Here is a 23,353-nt window from a genome sequence, read left to right as displayed (position 1 = left end):
GCTATTGTCATATTTTTCCTTTTTACTTCTATTCACCAAACGCAAACAACATATGGCAGCAGATGAAATCATATCAACAATGTATTACAGGCACTTAAAAACAGGAATATGGAGATGTATCATAGACAATAAGACATAAAGACACAAACTGTGAACTTTTTCCTCCGACAAAATATCAGTGTGCAAGACAGTTATCTTCTAGAGTAAAATGATTTGTAACCTTTTCCATGTTCACTGTTTAAGGTGGATTTTCTCTTTTACTTGAGTTACTAAAATTAATTTACTGTTGCACCTTCTACCCCCACTTATGGTGACACCTTTTTCATGTTTAAGATTTAATCCCTACCAAAACTGCACAAATGTGACCCATATCATACGCACAGATGACTGAGTGGCTACTCAGTAACTGTGATCTTGGTTGAGGTTTTAACTTCTCCTTGGAAATAACATTGCAGAAATCCGGATGTCCTCAGGGGAACTGTGCCACACAGATCTGCACAGGTGGAGACTGTGAACCACTCCCTTCCCGTAGTCAGAAGTTATATTTTTCCATGCTCCCTGCAGCAATGACCCAGAATTCAAGGTCTGGAGACCTTGGCTCATATCCACACCACTTACCAAACCAAGTACATCTCAGCAAAAGGTATGTTTGCAGAATCTAACTTTTAACCTCATATTCTTTGTGTATTGTACAGAGAGGAGCTGAAGAGTTTTATTCTTCCTTTTTTTTTTTTTTAATTACACATTCTTTGCTAGTGTTTTGTCAATTAATAAATATTTGCTGAATTCCAGTGCACAGAGTATTTTTACAAATGCCCAGAATATTTCTTAGATTAATTTGGAAGACCTTGCCAAATGATAAGACAATGATAAGAAAATAAGCAGAACACCCACACAAGGTACAGAGATCCTGGGTGTTTTATCAGGATTTAGGATTGTGACACAGTCCCAGCACGTAGATACAAGAAATCGACGCTTACAAAATCTCATGTCCAGGACACCTTCCAGGTCTGATATGCCTCCTGTGTGCCTACACGAGCAATCTAATTTTATCAGCAGCTCCTTCTCCAAACACCAGCAAATTCCTGTGGCTCAATCCTGTGATTTCTTTCACAAAGAGATATTTCTCTATCTCACAGCTAAAAGTTGTGAAGTGGAAGACAGAGGTGAGAATGGTGCAGAAGCCAGGAGGAATCTCTAACCCATCATCTCATTCACTTGTTTTGTCAAGTTTATGGGTCCATAAACACATTCTTCTTTTTTCCTGACTTTATTATTCACACACAGTGGGATTCATTTGAACTAGTCATCCTGCTCTCCCGATGGTCAGCATAATCAGCAGAGATCCAACCAGCAGCAGGCAGGGAAGTGAAAAAAGCAATTCACTTAGTAGGCACCTAAAACAGGTCAGGTGGCTCATGCCCATATTGTGCCTATTTCTCACCAGTGACTTTATAAAGATAGTCCTGGGTCACTGGTTTACACGGAGATATATACCCTGTAGACACCACCAGCTAGATTAGATGGATCCTGCCTGAGATTCACAGATGAGACTAAACTTCCTATAGCAGGAAGCCATCTGAGCAGAATAACTATTGCCAAGACTAGCTGACAAGGTTGGAAGCTTTTGTTTTGGGATGACCACTTTCAGACACATGAATGATCTTGATTTTGAGATTGTGGATGCTCAGTACCTTCCAGTGCCTTTATAGGCATTGGTACATCAAGCAAACAGACTGTGTTACAAACATCTCCAAGCAACACATGGACCAGCTGTGAAAATGAAATGTGTTACATCTGAGCCCATTAGCCTTTTTGCACCTCAGCCAACTAGCCTCCATAAAAGAATGAGAATTTATAAGTTCAGCTTTAGAGCCATATTAATGTCACTCTGGTGCTTTGAGATTTACTGAGTATACAAATCTAGTCCCTGCACAGGACCACCTCATCACAAGCTGTTTACTGCCAACTCATTATATTCTATATTTCCATAAATGATCTTAGATTTTTCAAATGGTCATTGAAAATTGAGGCATCCAGATCCATGGGTTGCTTTAAGACATTTTAATCTGTGCAGATCAAGGAAGTGCTATGTAAAGCATGCTGTAAATAGCATGTAATGTGTACAGTGCCATGGAAACCACACACTAGCTGAAACTCACCTTGATGCCAAGAGCCAGAGATCAAAGAAAGAGTGCTCTAGTTCAAGGGTCTAGCAAAAGTCTTGATTCTATAATCCTCTTGAACAGCTAAGAGTTGTGCCTCTAAGCACAGCTTCCATGAAGTGTTAACTGTTGCAGTTTAGCGTAACTTCTTCAAGCAAAATAAAAATAATTAAAAAACCCCACAGCAGATATAACTTGAATTTTTAGACTACTGATAAATATTTATCTTAGAAAAAAAGCCACTTTGCATACATGAAGTTGTCTTTTTAAAATCAATGCTTGTTTCCTCATTGATATAGACAACAGCTATTGTTAATGAGGGACATCAGAAAAGTAGGTTTCTTTCCACTAGTAGCAACAATCCCTTCCTACCCTGGTTGAAACGACAAATAAAATATCTGATTGAGAATGCCCATTTTCCTCCTCTAGTTTTATAAACAAAGCTGCTAAGGAGAAATTGCTTCCTTATTTCAGAGCTGATGTTGGATTTATTATCTTTTACCCAATGAAAACAAATAAATTAAGAGTGCTAATATACACAAAGTGTTCTTAATGGGCTGAGTTTTCCTTAGATTATGCAGCAGACTGGGCCCGGGATCACATGGACATGCAGGAGCAATCATCCTCTTTCCATGAAGAAACTTCTCTGTTTCCTACATGATCTTACTGATAAACAGAAAAATAGAATAATGCACATCAGTCATAAAGGCTTTGGTGCTTGATTCTTAAGTTATACATTTCTACAAACATGAACTGAAGACACAAATTATTACAAGACAAACTTTGGTGGGAAATAACTTTTTATCACCTAATCCACAATAACTGTCCATATACCAGGTATGGGCAATATGAAATAATTCAGAGCATAGTAAACTTGCCCTGGAACAGGAAAATGAAACAGTTACAAAATAATATAAATCTACATTTTGTATCATATTATGTTTTTGTAATCATACCCCAAATCATGTAGGTACTCTGAAGAACTGTTTATTTTACTCCTTAAAAAAATTGGTACCAGCACTTTCAGAAAGAACTAGTGATTTAAGGTCTTCATGGTTTAATGGAGCTCCCAACCACCACCAGAAAATCGCGTCTTCTTCAAGTACTTCAGCTTCACCAATTGAATCCTCAGAGCCCCTAAGCTGCTTAACACTTCTGAAAAACTTGGCTTACGACTGTGTCATTTTTCCAAGCTCTTCAGCTTTCCTCTGATTTCTAAAGTGACCATTTCCTGTCATTTCAAATTAGCCCAGGAGATATATTAGGAACAAAACCAAAAAGAAATCTGCCTTAGAAAAGCAAAGACTTGAAAACAACAGACTCAAGTTTTCGCTCTACCTGGGAACAAAACAGTGACAGCAGAGATTCATTCATAATAGTCAGTCATCATATTTCAAAGTTCTCCCAGATTTGACCAGTATAAGGGCAGATATTGAGCTGGCAATGCGCGCTTGCAGCCCAGAAGGCCAACCGTATCCTGGGCTGCATCAAGAGAAGCGTGTCGAGCAAGTCGAGGGAGGGGATTCTCCCCCTCTACTCCGCTCTCGTGAGGCCCCACCTGGAGTACTGCGTCCAGTTCTGGATCCCCCATCACAAGAGAGACCTGGAGCAGCTAGAACAAGTCCAGAGGAGACCACCAGGATGATCCGAGGACTGGAGCACCTCTCCTATGAGGACAGGCTGAAAGAGTTGGGGCTGTTCAGACTGAAGAAGAGAAGGCTCCGGGAAGATCTCATAGCAGCCTTCCAATACCTGATGGGGGCCTACAAGAAAGCTGGGGAAGGACTATTCATAAGGGCAGTTAATGACAAAACAAGGGGAAATGGGTTTAAACTGAAAGAGGGGAGGTTTAGATTAGTTATTAGGAAGAAATTCTTCACTGTGAGGGTGGTCAGACACTGGAACAGGTTGCCCAAGGAAGTTGTGGATGCCCCCTCCCTGGAAGTGTTCTCGGCCAGGCTGGATGAGGCTTTGAGCAACCTGGTCTAGTGGAAGGTGTCCCTGCTGATGGCAGGGGGGTTGGAACTAGATGATCTTTAAGGTCCCTTCCAATCCAAACCATTCTATGATATGTAAAAAAACCCCAAACACCAGCAGGTTCATCAAATTAAGCTTGAATTTCACCCACAGTGATGACTTTTTCACAAGTGTTTGTTGCTATAATAATAAAACACTTTTTCTGCTGTAGACTTGCAGATGGCTAAGAAATCTACTCGGTGTGTGCACACACCCATCCTGTCCAGACTCTCAATAAAACTGCAACATGACTGCCCCTGCTCTGATTTTGATCAAGATGAAGCAACTCAGACTAAACAACAAGTAATGAGATCTTTGTGGTTTTCACTACCACTTGGGTAGGATTCAAACAGAACATGGTGTTCACGCGTACATGGAGTCAGATGCACACTTTAAACTAGCTTCAGACAAGTATCTGTAGCTGCCTAGGTGTAACACCACCGTGGTCAGCATGGGCAACTTTACCTACTTCTAATTGCAGAGGTGCCTCTGACAGAAGAGGAGGCTTAACTTCTCATTGTTATTCCACTGACCTGATGAGGCTCATGAAACATTTATGATCTAATCTTCCAGATTGATTTCCACTAGCATATGAATTATGAAAAAAATCAGGAGGAAATCTGGGCTTTTAGTAATACCATTGCTCTAAATGTTTTATTTGTATGGGACACTCTGTACAAGACAAAGTTAAATATTCATTTTGCACAAAGGTGACGTATGTGACACCTTACCAAAATAGTACCTCTGCTTACATATTCATCTACGTACACAATATGCCATGTCTTTTGTTAGCGAAATGGTCAATTTTCAGCAGAGAATGTATTTTTTTATGTCACAGAAGAAAAGAGAATGAAATTAAGGCATCATGCAGACCAAGTGCCAATGTCACTGGTGTCTTAATGCTCAATTATCAAACAGCTACTGTTTTGTTCATTTTAGGAAGTCACATTCATTGGGCAGTGAAAAAGAAAATGAGAAACAATGAAGAGGAAAACAGATTTTTTTTTAAAAAATAGATGCATGCTGCTGGAACAGGATGTGATTCTGCACAGATCTGTGCAAAGGTTTTTGTATTGCCCTATAGTATTTTGTATTGCCTTGTCTGATTGACTCAAAAAGCTTTGTAATGTCTTAAGGGAAATAACTTCTGGTGCTTTATATCGAATAAAAATATACAAGTTGTCTTATTGACACAGAAAGTGGTCGAGGTAATTCTCTGGCATTTTTCTAAGGAGAACTACATCTAAATTAATGTTTTGTTTGCATATTTTCTCCTTATGGAGAAAATCTCAAGAGCAATCTCTCTTGCCTAGTAAGGATGCTGCCATTGAACTCTAGAGAAGGAAGGATTCTCCAGAAGCATCCTGGAGCCTCCTTCTAGGCTCCAGGAGCGAGGATGGTGAAAGGAGCTTAGCAATGGTGACGTTCTCAGTGCTCCAGCTTGGTGAAATTACCCTACACAAGTGGTGGTTTGGTGAAGTGGTCCAAGGATTTTATTTCTGCCTTTGTGAATGAAGGCACAGGTGAATCTGGAGTTAGTTCACCTTAAATAGATGACAGATGGACAGTGGACTGTGCAGAAATAATATACATGGACACAATGACAGATGATAGGTAAGAAAGATTTGTTCCACTAAGGTTCTGTTGACACAGAAATTAAGTTTCTACAAAAATACTCTCCATAACCAGTGATGAAGGAGCCTGAAAGTACTTTGCAGCCTGTTTTAGAAAGAGGGTCAGAGTTCAGGGCCTCTCCTCATCTTCATTTACGGTCCAAGAAGAAGAATCATCCTACAGTCTGGAGCACAGTTCTTATCCTAAAGCAAAGACACATCACACCCTGATATCTCTCCTCCTCTGAACAGAGGAGAACAGCTCCCCTGAACACGTCTGCACTGTAAACATCCATATTTTAGTCAACTGAAATCTGTCCTGTCACAAGGCAGCTCCCTCCTTCTCCAGATGAACAGTTATCTTTGCTCCTCTTCTATCAGGGAGTGGAAGGTTATCTCCAAACTGACATACTTTAAAGCAGTGTTTTAAAGTAAATGGTGTAGGTTTACTAGACTGGAAAATGCAGAAAGGAATTTTTTGTTAAAACTGGTTCCAAAAATCTTCCACCATTTTTCATCTCTATTTTCTGTCCAAATGCATCCTACAAAAAAAATCTTCTTTTTCATTACAAGTACCCTGAGAGGTAGGTGGGAAAACAAAACTGTATTTACTTCATGAAACAAAGTATGGACCATAGTTCAGAGAAATTTCAAGAGGAGCAAAGGCTTTGGATATGGGTTCTTTGATAGTTTGGGATCTCCCTCTCTCAGAAACACTGAAGCTTACACTGAGGCATGTTCTTCCTGAGAAACTGGAGTGCTTGAAGTATGGATGAGAAGTGTATCTTAAAGGCAGAACTGAGTCCATCTATAGCTGACAGTACATACATATCTCTACACAGACAAAGACAAAAGGCTTTGCCAGAGGCCATATAACATCCCTGTAGTAGAGTTGGGAATGCGCTCAGATCTGATGCTGCCTATGGCCCAGAGGTTGAATACAAGATCTTAATCTCACAAAGTTTAAAGAGTTTTGCCTATCTGATCTAAACCAAACAAATTACATTACACGGAATTAAATAAACTTAAAATAACTGAAATTCTGAGATGCTTTAGTGCATATAGATAATTTGATATGATTAGGAAGCAAAGGGGGAGACAGCTGTTCATTCAAAGACTACCTAAATCTTACTGGTACCCATTATGGCTTATACTCAGGTTGGTTTCCAAATCCAGCTCAAGTGCTAATTACCCAAGATTTCGTATTTGCATAGTCAGTTTGGTATCTCTACACTACAATCCAGCTCAAGTGCTAATTACCCAAGATTTGTATTTGCATAGTCAGTTTGGTATCTCTACATCCTACACAGAGTAGGACATTGAACTTTTGTTGGAAATTGATTTTGGAAAGAGCAACTAGTGTATCAGGACTCAGAGGAGTTTGCATACTGACTAGGAAGAAGGTGCTATGATAAATATCAGAAAGTAACAGTTCTTTATTAAACTCTCATGAAATATTCACTCTCAAGATAGAGGAATAATTCTAGAAACACAATTTATCTGCCTTTTTTCCAAGGCATTTTTCCAATCTTCAGTTCAGTAACTTGTTCCAATTTTGGTAAAGTGTTGCCAAAATATGTGACTTAAAGAATTCATTTCAGAATACAAACTGTTGCTTCAGTACCTTGTGATAAATCTCCACAGTACATAATCTCAGTACATGCACTTTATTTAATCATGAATAATGGTATCTATGGCAGATAGGCATCATTTGAATTTCAAACCTAACAGCTCTTCTGTTCACTTGTAATTCTGAAGAAGCAAACCACAGATCTTATCTGTCACTTTGGTGTAAATAAACCCTAGTGTATACATATTTACAATGGTATAAATGTAAAGGTACTGATACAGCTATCTCTCATCCAGAAAGAAAAATGAGCTACATCAGTGATAGGCACTGTTACACACCAATTGCACCCAGTATAAGGAACATACTAGTGTTATTATTCTGGTAACACAAACCCACAATCCTTACTGCAAATTTTATGACACAACAAGAACTTTGTATAGGTCAGGCTTTATCTGAAAAGCCCATATGGTTACCAATCTGTTTAGTGTAAAACAAGACTTATTAATATCAGGTAAAGAAGAGAATATATATATTTCTTGGATGATATTTTATACTTGCACTGGAGTTTTGTAGATGAAGAAGTAGGCAGTACAGGGAAGGCATGTACAGTGACAAAAATCTGGGTTCAGCATCTTTCATCAGATGCTTTGAAACAATTGCAGGATACAGAGTGGATCCAGAAAGAGACCTCAAAGGCATGCTGACGATTTCACTGCTTCATCTGTAACCTTGATTTGGTGGTGGAAACTCAGTCTGCTCTTCAGAAGCTGTATGTTAAAGGCAGTGACAAGGAATTTACGTAAGTGCTGTTTATATTATAAGCAAAATATCTGAAGCACGAGGTGATTGAGGTGAAACTCTTCCAGCTTGCAAACCATGTCATTCTTCCTCGTCGTAAACTGCACAACTCTCGTCCTATTTCCTGTATTGGTGGGAATAGGAATGTGCTAATTCAGTCATTTCCTTTTTGTCTTTACAAATAAAGTGCAGGTCAGGTCAGTCACAAGATTGGTTCTGTGCCATTCCAGTCAATAACAGCTCCTTGCCACCTAGAAATGAGAGCAATCATTTTACATCCATCAGTTAATCAGGTCATTGGAAAGGTAACCCAACACCCCTCAACCACCCAATGTCAGAGAAATTAGGATGGACTCAACTGGATAGCTAATTATTTCTTCTCAAAGGGAAAGGAACAGAATTGAGGTACTTATGCCCCTTAATTTTCGGTGCCCAAGTTTGGAGGTCAGCCTCCTTACCCTCCCTCCACTCTCTTCTAGGCAATAGAGAGTCCTCAGCAGCAGCTGATTCAGAACAGCTACCTTCATGTTGCCAAGGCTGTAGGGAATCTCCAAGATAGGTACAAGAATTAACCCTATATAACCAGAATGCTGGTTACTAAGCAATTTGCACACTCCTATACAGGTAGGCCTCTGATTAGGAACTCTGTGACTCTAAGACCCATCTAACTGGATCATTTCATTTACCAGCCATCTTCGCCCCTGACCTTGAAGTAGTCAATGGCTCACTTTAATGGCAATGTTTTGCTTTTCTTATGCTGAGGTTTTGCTTTTTCTCTGCCCTCATTTCTTCTTCAGAATAGCACTAAAGATGTGCATTGAGAACAATGTTTCCAAATGAGTCCACCACATGCATCTGCACAAATACCTCCCACGTTTTTAATTCCTGGCTTGGTATTGGCTGCTACTACTCAGCTGCACGTTCCAGCAATGTGACCAACACTGGATGCAAAGAAGGTATCAATCCTGCATTTATCACCAAATGTATCTTCAAATCATGGCAGAAGACCAAGATCTGAACCAAGACTTAGAGAAATCAGGATGATGCTCTCCAATGACCTCACTGGGTTGAAGTGAGTCAACATACTGTGCAGTCAGAGTCATTCACTGCATGAATTGCACCCTTGTCTGTGGCATTTCTCATGTTTGTAAGTTCATGGTCCACATCTTCTGAGAACTAAACTATTGCGTTGCCAGGGTCAAGTATTTATATGTTTTGAAAATCTGTCTCAGAGTACATGTGCACAGTAGTAAGACATTAGTGATGGAGTGGAGACAACAGTGAGTTGCCAGAGTGCCTCATTCTTTTTGTCACTGAGGAAAGAATGTGTCAGCAGGGGTATGGCAGCTCAGTCCTTTCACTGAGAAACTCAATTAAGTGTAAAACAAAACCAAAAGCTGAATTCATGTAGTATTCAATACAAAGTCTCAAAGGAAGTGACAATCTGAGGGCTGTTGTGAATTTTTTCCTTCTTTTTTTTTTATTTTGCTGAGAAAATAAAAAGAAAAAAGTTGTAGAAATACTGTCCTCACCCCAGGACTTAGTAGGAATAAACAAGAGTGATGGCTCACATCTTAAGCTAAAAGCAGAATATGTTTTATCTGGGGATATTTGACCTAGTCTGGCATTCACCAGTTGTGGGAGCTGTCCATGAATATCACCCCAGAACAACCAAATGCAAGTGGGAAGTACGATCACCACCTTCCAAACCCATTGGATTTTTTAGGTAATGCCATCAAATCATCCCTTATCTTTGTGTACAATCTTCCCAAGGTACCAGCTTCTATCTCACCAGGGTTATTAAAGCTTTGCGAGGGATCCACAGAGGCCAAAAGACACCAAATGGAATCTGCTCGGAAATTACACTGTACTCTGCAAAAATACTAACGTGCTGATACCATTTTTGCTGTTATGGCTTAAGATGCTGCTAACTGCTATGCAGCGAGGAACTGGACTTTTAAAAAAATATCCTTTTAATAAAGATCTTAAACAGAAAATGATAATTTGAAGCAGGACGCAAGGTAACTTTCTTAACAAGCCTTATCTCCTCTGTTTATTTTCAAACCATTTTAGCTGAGTTGTGTGTAGACTGAAAAGCAGTCTCTGGCTGTTTGCTTCTATGGAGATGGATTCAAAACTTTTTTCACTTATTGAATCTGCACAAGAAAAGGTGTCAAATAGTGAGGAACCTCACCTACAGGTGCTGAGCAATTCTTTTCTTTACAGACAGAAACAAAACTGTCTGGACAATTCAGCATGATAATTTCCCCAAGATATCCTGCTACAATGTAATTCGAATGGAACTCAGATTCTAGCTGCTGATTTAATTATAATTTATCAGATTAGCAACATGAAAAGTACATTTGATCCATCTGGTTCAACTACAACCTCACCCAAGGGTCATGGAGTTAACGGGAACCCAAGAGGAACTGGTTCAGGCCCTGAACAATGCTCAGCCTGGAATAACATTCAGAGAGTATCTCCTGTACTAATCATTTGGTATTGTTTCAGAGCACACCAATAATTCAGGATGAAATGCTCATGCTCTGCTCTCCTCTTATCCACTAAAATTCCACTGGATGTCTCACTTCAAAGCCAAACAGATGAACTAATGTATCATACAGCCCCAATACCACAGAGGAAAGCTGATCCTAGAGGGTTAACAAAATATACTGCTGAATTCAGATTATAATATCGGATCAAAGTTTTATTCCCCTCAGGCAGAGCTAACAGATGTTTTTTCTGCTACTGCAGAGAGATGCCGAGGATCGTGACTGTGATATAAGATTATTCTTCAGGGAAGAATGGGATAAGACGTCTGCACGACATTTCCCAAACAACCCAAGGATGCACATTCCAGACATCTCTTGGTCAGAATCAGACTGCTTCTACAGATGTCTAGGGCTGAAATCCACAATAAAAGCATTTGTACAGACTCTTTGGTTGGGAGCCTGCAGGTTAAAGTGATATGTGTTGGTGATTAGTTGTGCTAGCCATCTGAAGTATTACCTGCTTTAAAGTCAAATCTTGCTCTTCTGACATTTTATAGAATAGGGACTAAAAATATGAGCCTCCTCATTCTGCAGAAGCAAAACAACCCTTCTCTGATAATGATAATAATAATGAAAAAACCTAAATGCAGAAACAGTCTATTCCATATGCAGTTTTCCCTTTGGGAGAGGATAAGAGAACAAACAGCAGACAGATGTTAGGCATATAACTCAATGCATTACAGGACGGCAGTGTCCAGGTACTGGGGTAAACAATGGGTAAGGCTTTTCATAGGTTAAAACAGAACTGAGTCATGCAAATGGAAGGAAAAACCCCGATCAATATTTGGAAATAACAGTTAACCTTCTCAGTTCTGATTGTTCAGACTGTTTAATTCTCCACACTGCTTGAGAAATTGCCCTGCATTTTTTTTATGAGAAAGGTTTGATAAGGAGTTTCATCTTGAATGCTTGGTCAAAATAAGTAACAACTCCTTGCTTGCTCTACTAAAAATTAGTTTAGGAATATTTCCCATGGTTGTACAATAGAAAACATTTCATTTTTATCTTCCAAATTGTTAAAATATCAATTAGTTTGGTTTGTTTTTACTTTTCCTTATATACTGTTTCATAATTGGAAGAAAAAGTTCTTAAAACAAAAATAAAAAATATAATATGAAAAACCTTTAGCAGCAAAGCCATGTTTAAATAAATACGCTCACAACAAATGGAGAATACTGAAAACAAGGAGCCAGACTGATCAGGGTAAATCAGATAGTCCTGATAATGGTACAAACAAAATAAACTGACACTGGAATTTGCTGGTCATTTACTTCTCCAGTAGATTAAAGTGGGGAATTTAAAATAAACAAACATAACTATTACAAAAACTGTGTAACTTTGATACAATGCCAGGAATGGAAGAAATTCTAAGAGCAACATAGTTGCATGAATTAATGCATTATTCACTCCCACTGTGCAGGCTTCCGAGGCTATATATTATTTATTTTAGTTTGTAGTCACGCATACGTGTCACTGTAAGAGAGGAATCAATCTAATCTATGTGTGCAGGGAGCCTGGACTAATGTCACTGCTGTCATGTTACAGGATGCCTCTTCTACTTGTCTGTAATTTTATAAAGGCAGCCCTGCATGAACACACTGTTTGGCAGCCACTGTCTTTTTCTTTTTCCCCCTTTTTTTTTTTTTTTTTGGTGTTTTTTTACAGGACAAATTGTGGCAAGGAAAGGAGGGAAATTACAAGAGAAATCTGAAGCTACTTGGCTTGCTGATTTAACAAGACCGATGTTACGGTCTTTGACAATGAGGCTTTTACTTCTTGCTCCAAAGATATTCAGATAGCGGCTTTCAAAGCTGTGCTGATGGAGTTGATATAAAGCTGATTTTTCTACCCTGTTAAGTTTCTCCATTTTGCATCTTTCCTGTCTTGCTAAACTTAAAATGTTCTATTTAACTTCAGTATGACTTGGATAAACTGCTTAGAAGTCCATCATTTAATATCATATAGACCTCAAAATGGCCATGAAGTTCCTAACATGATAGGAACTAGCCTTGTCTTTAAGGACAGAATATGACCTAAGAATTGCTAAGAATGACTTCACAAAATGGTGTTTTGTGATCTTGAGAAACTCTGTGCTTCCTATAGACACATTTAAAGTTTGAGAAAATTGAGACCACTGAACACAGGGCTTCACGCATCGAGAATGGTACCCAAGTCCCTCAGAGCAATTATATTTTTCAGAAAAGACTGATGAAGATGGAAGAAATTTTCTCCTTTCCTCATTATCTACAATAGGAATCGATAACTTTTGGGAATCTAAGTTTAGATCTATTGAAATCAAGTTGTGCTCTGAAACTGAATTTGGCTTAGTCAGTTCTTGATGATGTAATGAAAGTTCCTTTAAGAATGAACTGAACATCTTAGTCAGTTTGATGTTAACTACAATAACACAATTAAATGTATAATACATATTCCAACACTCTGGCCTATTCAGATCCTTTCTAATTTTAAGCAGTAATTTTTCAAGATTACTTGCTGTAATATTTTTTACCATACTCCAGCCTTGCACATTATTCACATTGATATCTGAATATATCTATATGAAAAACTGTAGTTTCACTTACTTTGTCCTAATACAGTGCTCAAGTGGAGGAGTAAGATCATTTTCTTTATCTTCAGTGCACATCTGAGTTGTGTCTGCAGAGACATATCAGACATTATTAGTGGCTGGAGCATATTTCTATTCATATAGAATACCAAAGTAGCTTCTAGGAACTCCACCCATGGAAGTGACGGAACACCACTCACACTGTAAATCTCCTAGCTCGAAATAGGCATGTACTCACTTTGGATTAAAATACCATGTAAGGCAAGAACTTCTGGTACTCGAATATCATGTCATGGTCGTGTTTATATCATCTGAACAGAGTGAACATAGGCAGGGCCAGGAATGCTCAGAGTAGCTACCATGGTTACAGCTCTTTACAAATAGCATAGGCTTTATAGCTGACCATAGAGTGGACAGTGTGGCACTCATGGCTTTGTCATCTCTTGAACTCTTTTGGCTTGTGGTTTACTGCCTGTTCATGTGATGGCATGCTAAAGGCTGAAAGGAGGTGACTCAATGCAAACTTGCTGTTGGGAATGATCCCCAGATTGTGCCTAGTATTAGTTGTTCTGGGTCAGTAACTTCGCTCAGAATTGTGCTGACTACTTAAAAGTAAGGATGATCACAGGACAGTGTTCAGACTCATGCCCTGACTCAGGTTAGTTTGCTAATATAGAGTTGATTTCAAGGAAAACATGGATTAGAGAGTGAAAAAATATGCTGGAGGGCTGTTATGAGGTTTTTATTTTGCAATTGATGTGATAATTACTAAGAAAACAATTTTTATTACTCAAATACTAAGGAGAGTGGTAGTCCTACCCTAATAGAAATAGAATAGAAACTCCAAGTCCAGTCCAAACTGGGTTAAGAGTCCTTTACCCTGGAAAAGAAGCTTGTCCCTTGACTTCGAGAAAGCAGTGCACGTATGGGAGAAGACAGAATTGTTCTGGATATAAGAGAGCTACCACAGGCTGTGAACATTCTTTTGGGATGGAGAGGCAATTGCACTGTTCCGGGGAAAACAGAGAGGTCAGTGTCTCAGACACTGGATCTGTCAACAGTGAAAGTAGACGCTGAACTTCCCAGAGAGAAAACATCCTGCAACCAGCTTGGATGTCAGTCTGCTCAGCTGTTTCCTGTTTTGGAGTAAACCATTTTAAACTGCAACAGACTAAGGGTTTTTTTTTATTATTATTCTTTTCTGTCCATCATCCAGCCAATGGGCAGGTTGTGAGCAACAAACGATGCCAAGACAGGGTGTAGGATACGGGTTTGCTTCAGTGAGACTGATGTAGACAGGATGGGAGGCAATTACTTCTTACATTCATAGCTGCCAGACTCAGCTATATCTGGGTTCCTCATGTCATAGAGAAGACCTGGCTCTCCCTTGCTTGTTGATCTTCTCAGTACAAATACATGCAGAAAGCTCTGAATGACTGTAAGCATTAGAGTAGTAGGAAATGGACATAAAGTACATAAAGCACTGGCAGTTTTCTCCTAGGTCCTCAGAAACTTAGAAGTACACAGGAATCTTTCAAGTTTCAAAGGGCCTCTTTTACCCTAATACTGAAAAGTTTATAATAGTTCATTAGAGGTCTCCAATAGTATCTGGAACCCTCTAGGAATTCCTGATACCAATTCCTGATTCCTGGATCTTCTCATAGTAAGAAGCAACAACTACTGTCCTGACCGTAGTATTGGTAGTAGGATAGGCATATTCTAAGCAAAGGGTAGTGAGTGTCAGCACAGTTAACAGACAAACCTGCTATCTAGGAAATAAGATGCATACAGGTTCATAAGAGTGAAATTTGAACAGGTAATAACTGAGAGAAGAAATAATGTCCATAATTTAAAGATTAACCTTAGGAAGTGATGTTTTATTAATTACCTTTCCAAAAGACTTTTGCATATTGGAACAATCTCACCTTAACTGTGGGAAAACACTGTTCTGAAAGAAAGAGTCATAATCAATATACCAGCTTTCCCTAGAAGCTGCCTCCAGTATCTGAACCTCTGCTAATTTCACTGCTGTCTTCTGTGGGATCTGCAAAGGGGCTGAGGATGGTGTCTATGGCTCTGGAAGAATCTTCTGAGAAATTCAGTTATATTCTTTTGAGCAATTATTCAGCTGCTTTTTTAAGACATCTTTAAAAGAATATTGAGTTGAAGATATGGCCAAAAATTCCCTATATAAATGATAACATAGGTAGGCATTAACTGTATATATTAGAAAGGAGGAGCAGTATCTCTCTGAGCAGTACAACATGCTCTTTCATACAAGCACTCTCAGTGACATATAACAAAAATCCCAGAATCTCCACTCAGTCCCTAAATAGCTGACAGAAGATGAGCAAAATGCAGAGGGTTATTATTTTAAATACACTGGTCTGTTTTCCTTCTCTGCCTATCAAAATTTCCTACCCCAATGGAAAATGTTGAAGAACCTTTGTCTATCTGGGATAGTATGTTGAACTCACTAGCAGGCATTGCCTGCTTTTAGAAAGGAACTTTCTATTTCTCATCTACATTTTGGCAAATGGTTGAGAGTATGAGAAGCAGGGCAAATTCTCAATGTAAAGTGGCAGTTGCTACTACCCCAAAAATATAATTCTACTCTTTCTTTCTGGCTTTTTTGCATTTCTTACTCAGTGTAATTTCATGATTCCCTGAAATGTGACCTTGATTGTAATCTTCCTAATTATAAACAAGATTCTCATATCAAGGAATTCACCATCTTGCTAGTGAAAAGGAAACAACTTTGCTAACCAGCACTGGTGAGATGTGGTTGTGCAGCACCAAGGACCTCATGTTGTATCTCTAGGTAACACTGCCTAACCCTCATAGCTTCTTGATTTTTCCACAGTGAAAATACCAGTAATACTTAGCATTCTGCTATTTCCATCTGGTACTGTATGCATTGTTTAGATGTATGATCAGTGTTACCTTTTGGATGTAAAGTAATTTCAGTTTTTCTCCAGACCTAACAAAGGATTACTGTACAGTCAGAACAGAAAGAGTTTCCCTGGAATGATGAAATTATTTGCGTTTTGCAGCCTTTTTGCAGAATTTCACAGATAACAAAAGATTTACTAGGGCACATCCCTGGAAGAGGCTATAGCCACAACAAAAAGGTATCTACCTCTCAAGGCAAGTTTAGTCTTTGAAGAGAAATATACAGATATGTCGTAATAGGCTGAACAGTAAAGAGAAAAATGTATACATACTCTGAGTACTTACTCATCCAGAAATCTCAGAGTGCTTGGTAGCTCTGGATTTTGGAAATATTACTGATTTATTACTGATGAAAAGACAGATAAGGACACTTGTTTTGGACTATATGTTACATGGTACAACAAAATAGAAAAAAATTATCTTGATCTCTCCAGTCCTGTGCTGAACTATATAATCTGTGTCACTTACAATGAAACTTTTATCTGGGACAGACCATGTGGGAATCTGTTGGCAACTATAGTCCTGCAAAGGTTAAGCTTTTTTTTTTTTTTTTTTAGGTAATATATAATGTGATCACTGCAATAGAATGACAGAATTTTAATTAAAATAAGAAGATAAATAGCAGGCAGAAAGATTATTGAATTCACCACCAAATCTTGTGAGATGCTAAAGCCTCCAGCATTCCCACCACACCAAGAGTTTGCCACATGACCTCAGTTAGAACATAGAACATGCGTGTATAACTCATCCTCTTCAAGAACCAGAATATAGGTACAAACAAGGAACACAGACAGCTTATTTTTAGAGTGGACTACAATAGAGTGGCTCCTTAAGATTGAGAAGGAATTTGATTAGATTGTATAAATATATTGAAGGAAAGAAAACAAAAGATAAGTAGGATATTATTAGCAAATAGGAGTTTAGTGATCAAGAATATCTTAATATGGGAAGTTTAGTGATTAAGAATATCTTAATATGTCAATAAGTAGGAGCTTTCTAAGCAGCAAATACTTCTTGTCCAAGTGCCTTCCAGTTGGAGAAATCTGTAATTACTGTAAAAGCAGCTGCATAATTTGGTATGGTTTCCTGAAAGAATGAGTGTAAGAAGTTGGAAGATCCTTTGCATGCTTGTGTTTCTAGGTATGCTTACAAGCAGGTAAGAAATTAGACTTTGTTAGCAGATTCTTGCCATCTTCTGAAGTAGCTGGTTTTGAAGGCAAGGATTTCATGCTTCCTCACCCTCTCTGCTCATTTTACTACAGGCATGTAGGGTTGAGGAGCAGGAAAGTTGCACTTTTGTCTATAGAAACGATGTGAAGGGTATGGGAGTAGTTAAATGTGGTTTATAGTCCTGGGAGCATGAATAAGCCAGATCACACTCTGTTCCTTGGAAATGTGTGTCACTGAAAGATTTACCAGTCTGTATAAAGTAGCATATGCTCACTTTTAACCCTCTCAGGAGCTTATCCTCAAAATTTCCTTGTGAAATATAATTTCCCAATTAATAAACAAAGCTAATTATGGAATTTAGGAAACAGGCATAGAAATAATCTTTAATGTCTGAGACCGTCATTGTTTTTATTACTGTATTCTTCTTTCTGATGTGATGCTGTTGCCACCACCAGAGATGAAATGCAGAGTTACTGAGTTGTACATACCAACCGTTAACCGTATTTCTTCTTCCTGGTTGGCCAAGCCATCATAATAATATAGATCAAATCTCTGCTCTGTTTTCCAGTCACCTAGTAAATCCTTTTCCAAACAAAAAAGCACACTGAAGTGGCTTTCACTGCATACCAACCAAATTGGGTATTTAGGGGTCTTCAAGTAACAACCAACCTAAAAGAAAGATACAAAACAGTAGAAAATCATGGGGGGCAGGGGAAAAACAATTCATTGTGGAAAACATGAGATGTATAAGATCACTTACTTATTATAGTCTACAAACATTAATGAAGGCTCATTATATACTGCTGATAAAGCAGACCAGGATAGTTTTGGTAAATCATGGAACACATAAAGCAAGTATCTGGTCTTGAGTTACAGGCAGGTAATGAAATCCAGCTGTAGTATCCTTACAGCAAAAAGATCATATCCCAGATGATCAGAACCACAAGAAATCCAAACCTCTGCAATAGCTATGAAACCACAATGAGTTTAGGTCAGGAATGCTACATGAGATCAATAGGAGACCGTGTTCTTATGCAACAGTACGTGGAAGCCAGGCTAGAGAATTTATAGGATCTCAGGTGACATGATACAAATCTGTGTGGGCAACTCAAATGACCCCTAAATCTTTTCTTGTATTAAGAAAATAATACATTCCCTTCATTTCAGCATCTTCTTCTAGCTTCGCAGTCCAGATAAGTAAAATATTTTCATCTACTAGAAGAAAGCAACAACAGAAAGACTTGCTTTTGATTCATTATTCTTAAAAATAAAATATTCTCAGCTGAAATGGTTGGACTTAATGATCTTAAAGGTCTTTTCCAACCTAAATGATTCTATGAAAAAAAAATCAATTATTTCTTTACCAGATGCCTTTCCTTTGAAATTTTGAAAGTATCCTTACTTATAAATATCCTAAATAGTCTGTACTAAATTGCATAAAAAATATTTTCTTATTCATTACTGATTTGAACTATTATTCTTAAATCTACCAGATATTTTAAAATGTGGGCTACTACAGCAATTCTTTGGATTTGGAATTTCTTCTATCTATGTATGTATCCATTTATCAGTTCAATCCATTTTTTCTGCTGCTTCACCTCATAGTCTTTAAGGTTCAAGTCCAGCAAAAGATTGAGGCTAGTTTTATACATATTTAGGCTCATATCTATAATTTCTCATGGAATTTATGTTTTAAGGTAGACATATACATGCTTTAATACCAAGGGGAACATATCTATGGTTTTGAAACTTAATATATGCTGATATAAAATGAGTAATGGAAGATTCCTGCATCCCCTGAGGTCAGCAAATATGTTGTAGTGTGTTCTTCACCTCACACTTATGTGTTCTGAGACAGATACCATCTTCCTATTGCATGCTGCTGCTTTAGAACTGCAGTATCAGTTAATGATTTTAGCCCCTTCAGTAGTAAATAATAGAGCAAAAATAGTGATTAGATTGTTTAATGTAGCAAAGAAACCTTATTTCTCCCAGCTGGGATTTTAATATTCAGCTACAACAGATACTTATTATTAGCTATATTCCTGTCATTGAAAGCTGTATTCTAAGTTCAAAATAATACTGGGGTTTTTTTTCTGCAATTGAATTGGTTTTTGTATCTTTAATAAATTGCTCAGGGAAACTAAAAACTAAAATAAAACTTTTTGCTTTCAGTGGAATGTTTCTGACTACAGCTCTGCTTATTACTCATAGAATCATAGAATCATAGAATCATAGAATCATAGAATCATAGAATCATAGAATCATAGAATCATAGAATGGTTTGGGTTGGAAGGGACCTTAAAGATCATCTAGTTCCAACCCCCCTGCCATCAGCAGGGACACCTTCCACTAGACCAGGTTGCTCAAAGCCTCATCCAGCCTGGCCTTAAACACTTCCAGGGAGGGGGCATCCTCAACATAGTAGACAGAATCACTACTGTGCAGGATGCTGTTTACAACCATCTTTATTTTATCCCCAGTTTTAGGTATCCTTTGCTAAACAGATACTGCTGGTATGCAAAATAAGGAATGACAAAAAAGTGTGCAAATATATTTGCATAGAAATATAAGATCAGTTTCTACCTCCATAATAAAGATACATGGATCAAAGAAACTTTGCTAGTTTAGAGGTTCCACTAGTTTTGAAGAGGCTTGCATAGTAATATGGTAGGTGATACAATCTACAGAAATCATCTGTTTATTGCTATCTTCACCTTTACCAGGGATTTAAATCATGCCTCAGCATATGCAGTGGGTGCTCGTGGAAACTGTCAGACTTTTAAGAGAAAAATTCTCATACATGTTTCTACATATAGGTTTGCAGATGCAGCTTCTACAGTACAGCACTCAGTTCTTCACCTTGGGTATGCAGGTGTAAATGCCACCCAATATACTGCTAAAAGGCAGAAGCTGACATATGTGCTGTTGTAAATAAAAGTCTAAACAGCATAGTAAGTGATAAAGAGTCTGTGGGTTTGGTTTTTTTTTTATTCTTGAGATTTAGAATTTATATCTGAAGTGTTATATGAGTACAAAATAAATTATCTTCCCCAATGAGAATTTCTTCTGGTGTTAGGTAACAAGTCTAAGCTAATTAAGTAACTGTTCCCTGACTCATTACTTTGCTAATATCTATTTAAAACAGCTTTTTATACAACAGTTTTGGTTTTTATGTAAATTCTTGGCTTAAAAGTACAGAAAATATTTTACAAGCTTACAAAAATATTCATAAGAGGAGCTATCAAGAAGGGAAATACGCAGATGCAACAAAAGATGGCAAATTAGAGGGATACGGATGAAAAGATTCGGTCTTATAAACATGCATATTTTAGTGTGCAGATAAATCAAAGCCAAAAAGGAACAGAGGAACAGCCAGTCTTCTTCTAAAAATGTTCTTCCTACGTATGTCTGCTAAAGTAACTTCCAAGCTTCATCAAACAACATTTTACAAAACAAGATCAGAGATACAGAACTGCTTCAAAGCACACATCCACTCCAATTCTTACTCACATGAACAGTCCTATTGAAGTCAGGACAAATTGTTCAAATGAGTAAGGTCTGTAGGAACATTTTCCAAATATGTATAGTTTTCAATTACAATGCTTGCAGAAGAAGGCGAGGGCATGAACTTTCAAGACAATAAGGAGAGTATAAAAACATTGCAGGTCAAATCCTCATCTCCTACGAAAAGGGAGAAGTCTTCATTTCAGTTACATTAATTATACTAGTTGACGATTAGCTGCTGCCTTTAACATCAAGTTGCATTCCAGCTGTTGGCTGGTCGCTGCAGGTTTGCTTTTCCCCACAACCACTGGTCACTAGCATCACTTTCCTGGGGCTTCTGGCTCTCCAGATACCCCTTATTATTCCTACACTCCAGTTTTAAGGACAAGCAGCATAGAATGTTTTTTATCCACCAGGCTAAAATTCCTTCCTCTCCCCAAATATGTTACTTTGTCTAGACTTCCTATAAGGAACATCCTCTCCCATAGCATTCCCCAAATCATGTCCAGATTTTTTCTACAAAATATATATGGAACCATGCTATTGTGAGGATTCCTTTGCCTCCTTCTTCAAGCACCAGTTGTTGAGTGGGCTGAAAGTATGTCCTCATTTAACTGATCCAGCTGGTGAGTGGCCAGTGCTTCTTCAATTGCCTTGGCCAGGTTGGTTGGTGTTAGTGATCCTGGAATATAACAGGACCCTGAAGCAGGACAGGGAAGAAAAAGTATGAACAATGTTCTGACTCCTCAGGAAACCCTTTAAACTCAGAGTGAATGTCATCCAGTAAGCGCTTGCCAGAGACTGGGGCCCTACTTTCCAGCTGTTGTAATCTGCCCTATGAATGTAATGCTGGCTCTGACTTCCAAATGCAAATCAGGGATATGTGACTTGAATCTGTTTTATTAAATATTATTATTTTTGTTAAGAGCTCAACAGCTGTATTTCTACTTTGCAGAACATAAAAATAACCTTTTTTTTTCTGCTTGCAGTATCATAATGCATTAAAAAGTAATTGTGCATTGCTATTCAAATATTTGTTTTCAAACATGCTCATTAATCTTCTTCAGCAAAAAAAAAAAAAGGAAAAAGGGGAATGAATTAGGTGTCTTTTCATGATGCATTTTTTCAATTCCTATGGAGGCTCCACTAACCCTATTCCTCTGGCTTAGAAATCCCTTAAGAATGCTCATAAATTTCAGGGACACAATTCTCATCTTTGGAAAATGTCAAACTTTCAAATGCAGGCACCTTCAAAGGGCTCATTTTCAACACTATGGGTGGTCTTTTTCCACATCTGACTTCAGTGTGCATTTGCACAATGGTGAAATTAAATCTACAGACAAATATTTATTACTGGAGAATTATGTCAATATATCTGCCAGAATGAGAGTATGGAACTTCACCATTCAGATTTTATTTTCTCACTGAATAAGGCTATCTTTTGACATGTGTATACCAAAAGACACAAACAAGAAATATAGCCTAGATTCTGTGTCTCTCAGACTCCATCAAACAATTTCTCTTGAACAGAAACAAACATTAGGTTATCATTCCTATGCAGTGGCCACGATTCCAAGAAGAAGAGAAGATGATATCTAAACCAAGGGAGATCACTGGGTATGGATAATGTGGTGGCATTTTTCTCCAGGAGTTTTGTTCTCATTTAACATAATTTCATGTCCTTGCTTGTTGGACTTTTTTTTTTTTTTAATTAAAATTACATTCTGTTATAGTGGAAACTTCAGTCATTTCTTGTTTTATATTTGTTCACCTGATTACAGCTAAATGCATATTTCCCAAAGTAATCATACAGTGCAGTACTCATGCCCGTGCGATTCCACAAAGGTCTAGGTTGTGTCAAACTGAGTAATTGCTAGATGTACTGAATCCAACAGGATTGATAGACAAAAGGATAATTGCAAAAAGCTTTCACAGTCACAGGCCACAGCTTATTGTTTGTTCTGTCAACATTGTTTCCCTGCAATGACCTTTACTGAATTAATATTAAACAATGTTCCAACAGTGTTAGGACTGAAGTATCAATGGTGTAAAACCAGATACCCTTGCAATAGCCCTTGGGTGATCAAGAACACCACTGAATCAATTCACCTATTCCACCAGCACAATTAAAACACCAGGTCACCCATATTACAATTATATTTGCATAAGGTTAAGGGATGCTGTGAGGGTAAAGTTATTGGCATTAATACATATTTTATTTCAATCAGGTTAAGAAAAATAGAATTAATGTTCACAATATCTGACATTCAGAGTATCCATAATTTAATGACTATGTCATGTTAGGCAAAAATTGAAGTGTTTTTAGCCAGATATTTATAAATTGTAGTAGAAAACACTACTTCTATGTGAAAGCCCTAGATAATTTTTCTGTAGCTTTGAATTTTTTCTGTTGTAGAAAATCTTACTACAGAAATATTTCAGGA

General features: G+C 37.9%; 1 protein-coding gene across 1 annotated transcript in view; it reads right to left on the bottom strand.

Moving 5' to 3' along the window:
• Window positions 1-8,157: 8,157 nt before the first annotated feature.
• Window positions 8,158-23,353, bottom strand: part of LOC104528247 (probable ubiquitin carboxyl-terminal hydrolase MINDY-4) — a gene marked incomplete at its 5' end in the record, with an annotated part of 23,107 nt that continues 7,911 nt past the window's right edge. Inside the window, 3 exons of the mRNA XM_010172190.2 lie at window positions 8,158-8,413; window positions 13,297-13,369; window positions 17,891-18,071. Coding sequence (XP_010170492.1) covers window positions 8,365-8,413; window positions 13,297-13,369; window positions 17,891-18,071 — 303 coding nt within the window. The remainder of the gene's footprint in view (window positions 8,414-13,296; window positions 13,370-17,890; window positions 18,072-23,353) is intronic.

The sequence above is a fragment of the Antrostomus carolinensis genome, unplaced genomic scaffold (genome assembly GCF_000700745.2).
Source record: "Antrostomus carolinensis isolate BGI_N321 unplaced genomic scaffold, ASM70074v2 scaffold18487, whole genome shotgun sequence".
NCBI classification, from domain to species: Eukaryota; Metazoa; Chordata; class Aves; order Caprimulgiformes; family Caprimulgidae; genus Antrostomus; species Antrostomus carolinensis.
The sequence above is the reverse complement of the archived record's forward strand: the minus strand, read 5'-3'. Positions and strand labels throughout refer to the sequence as shown.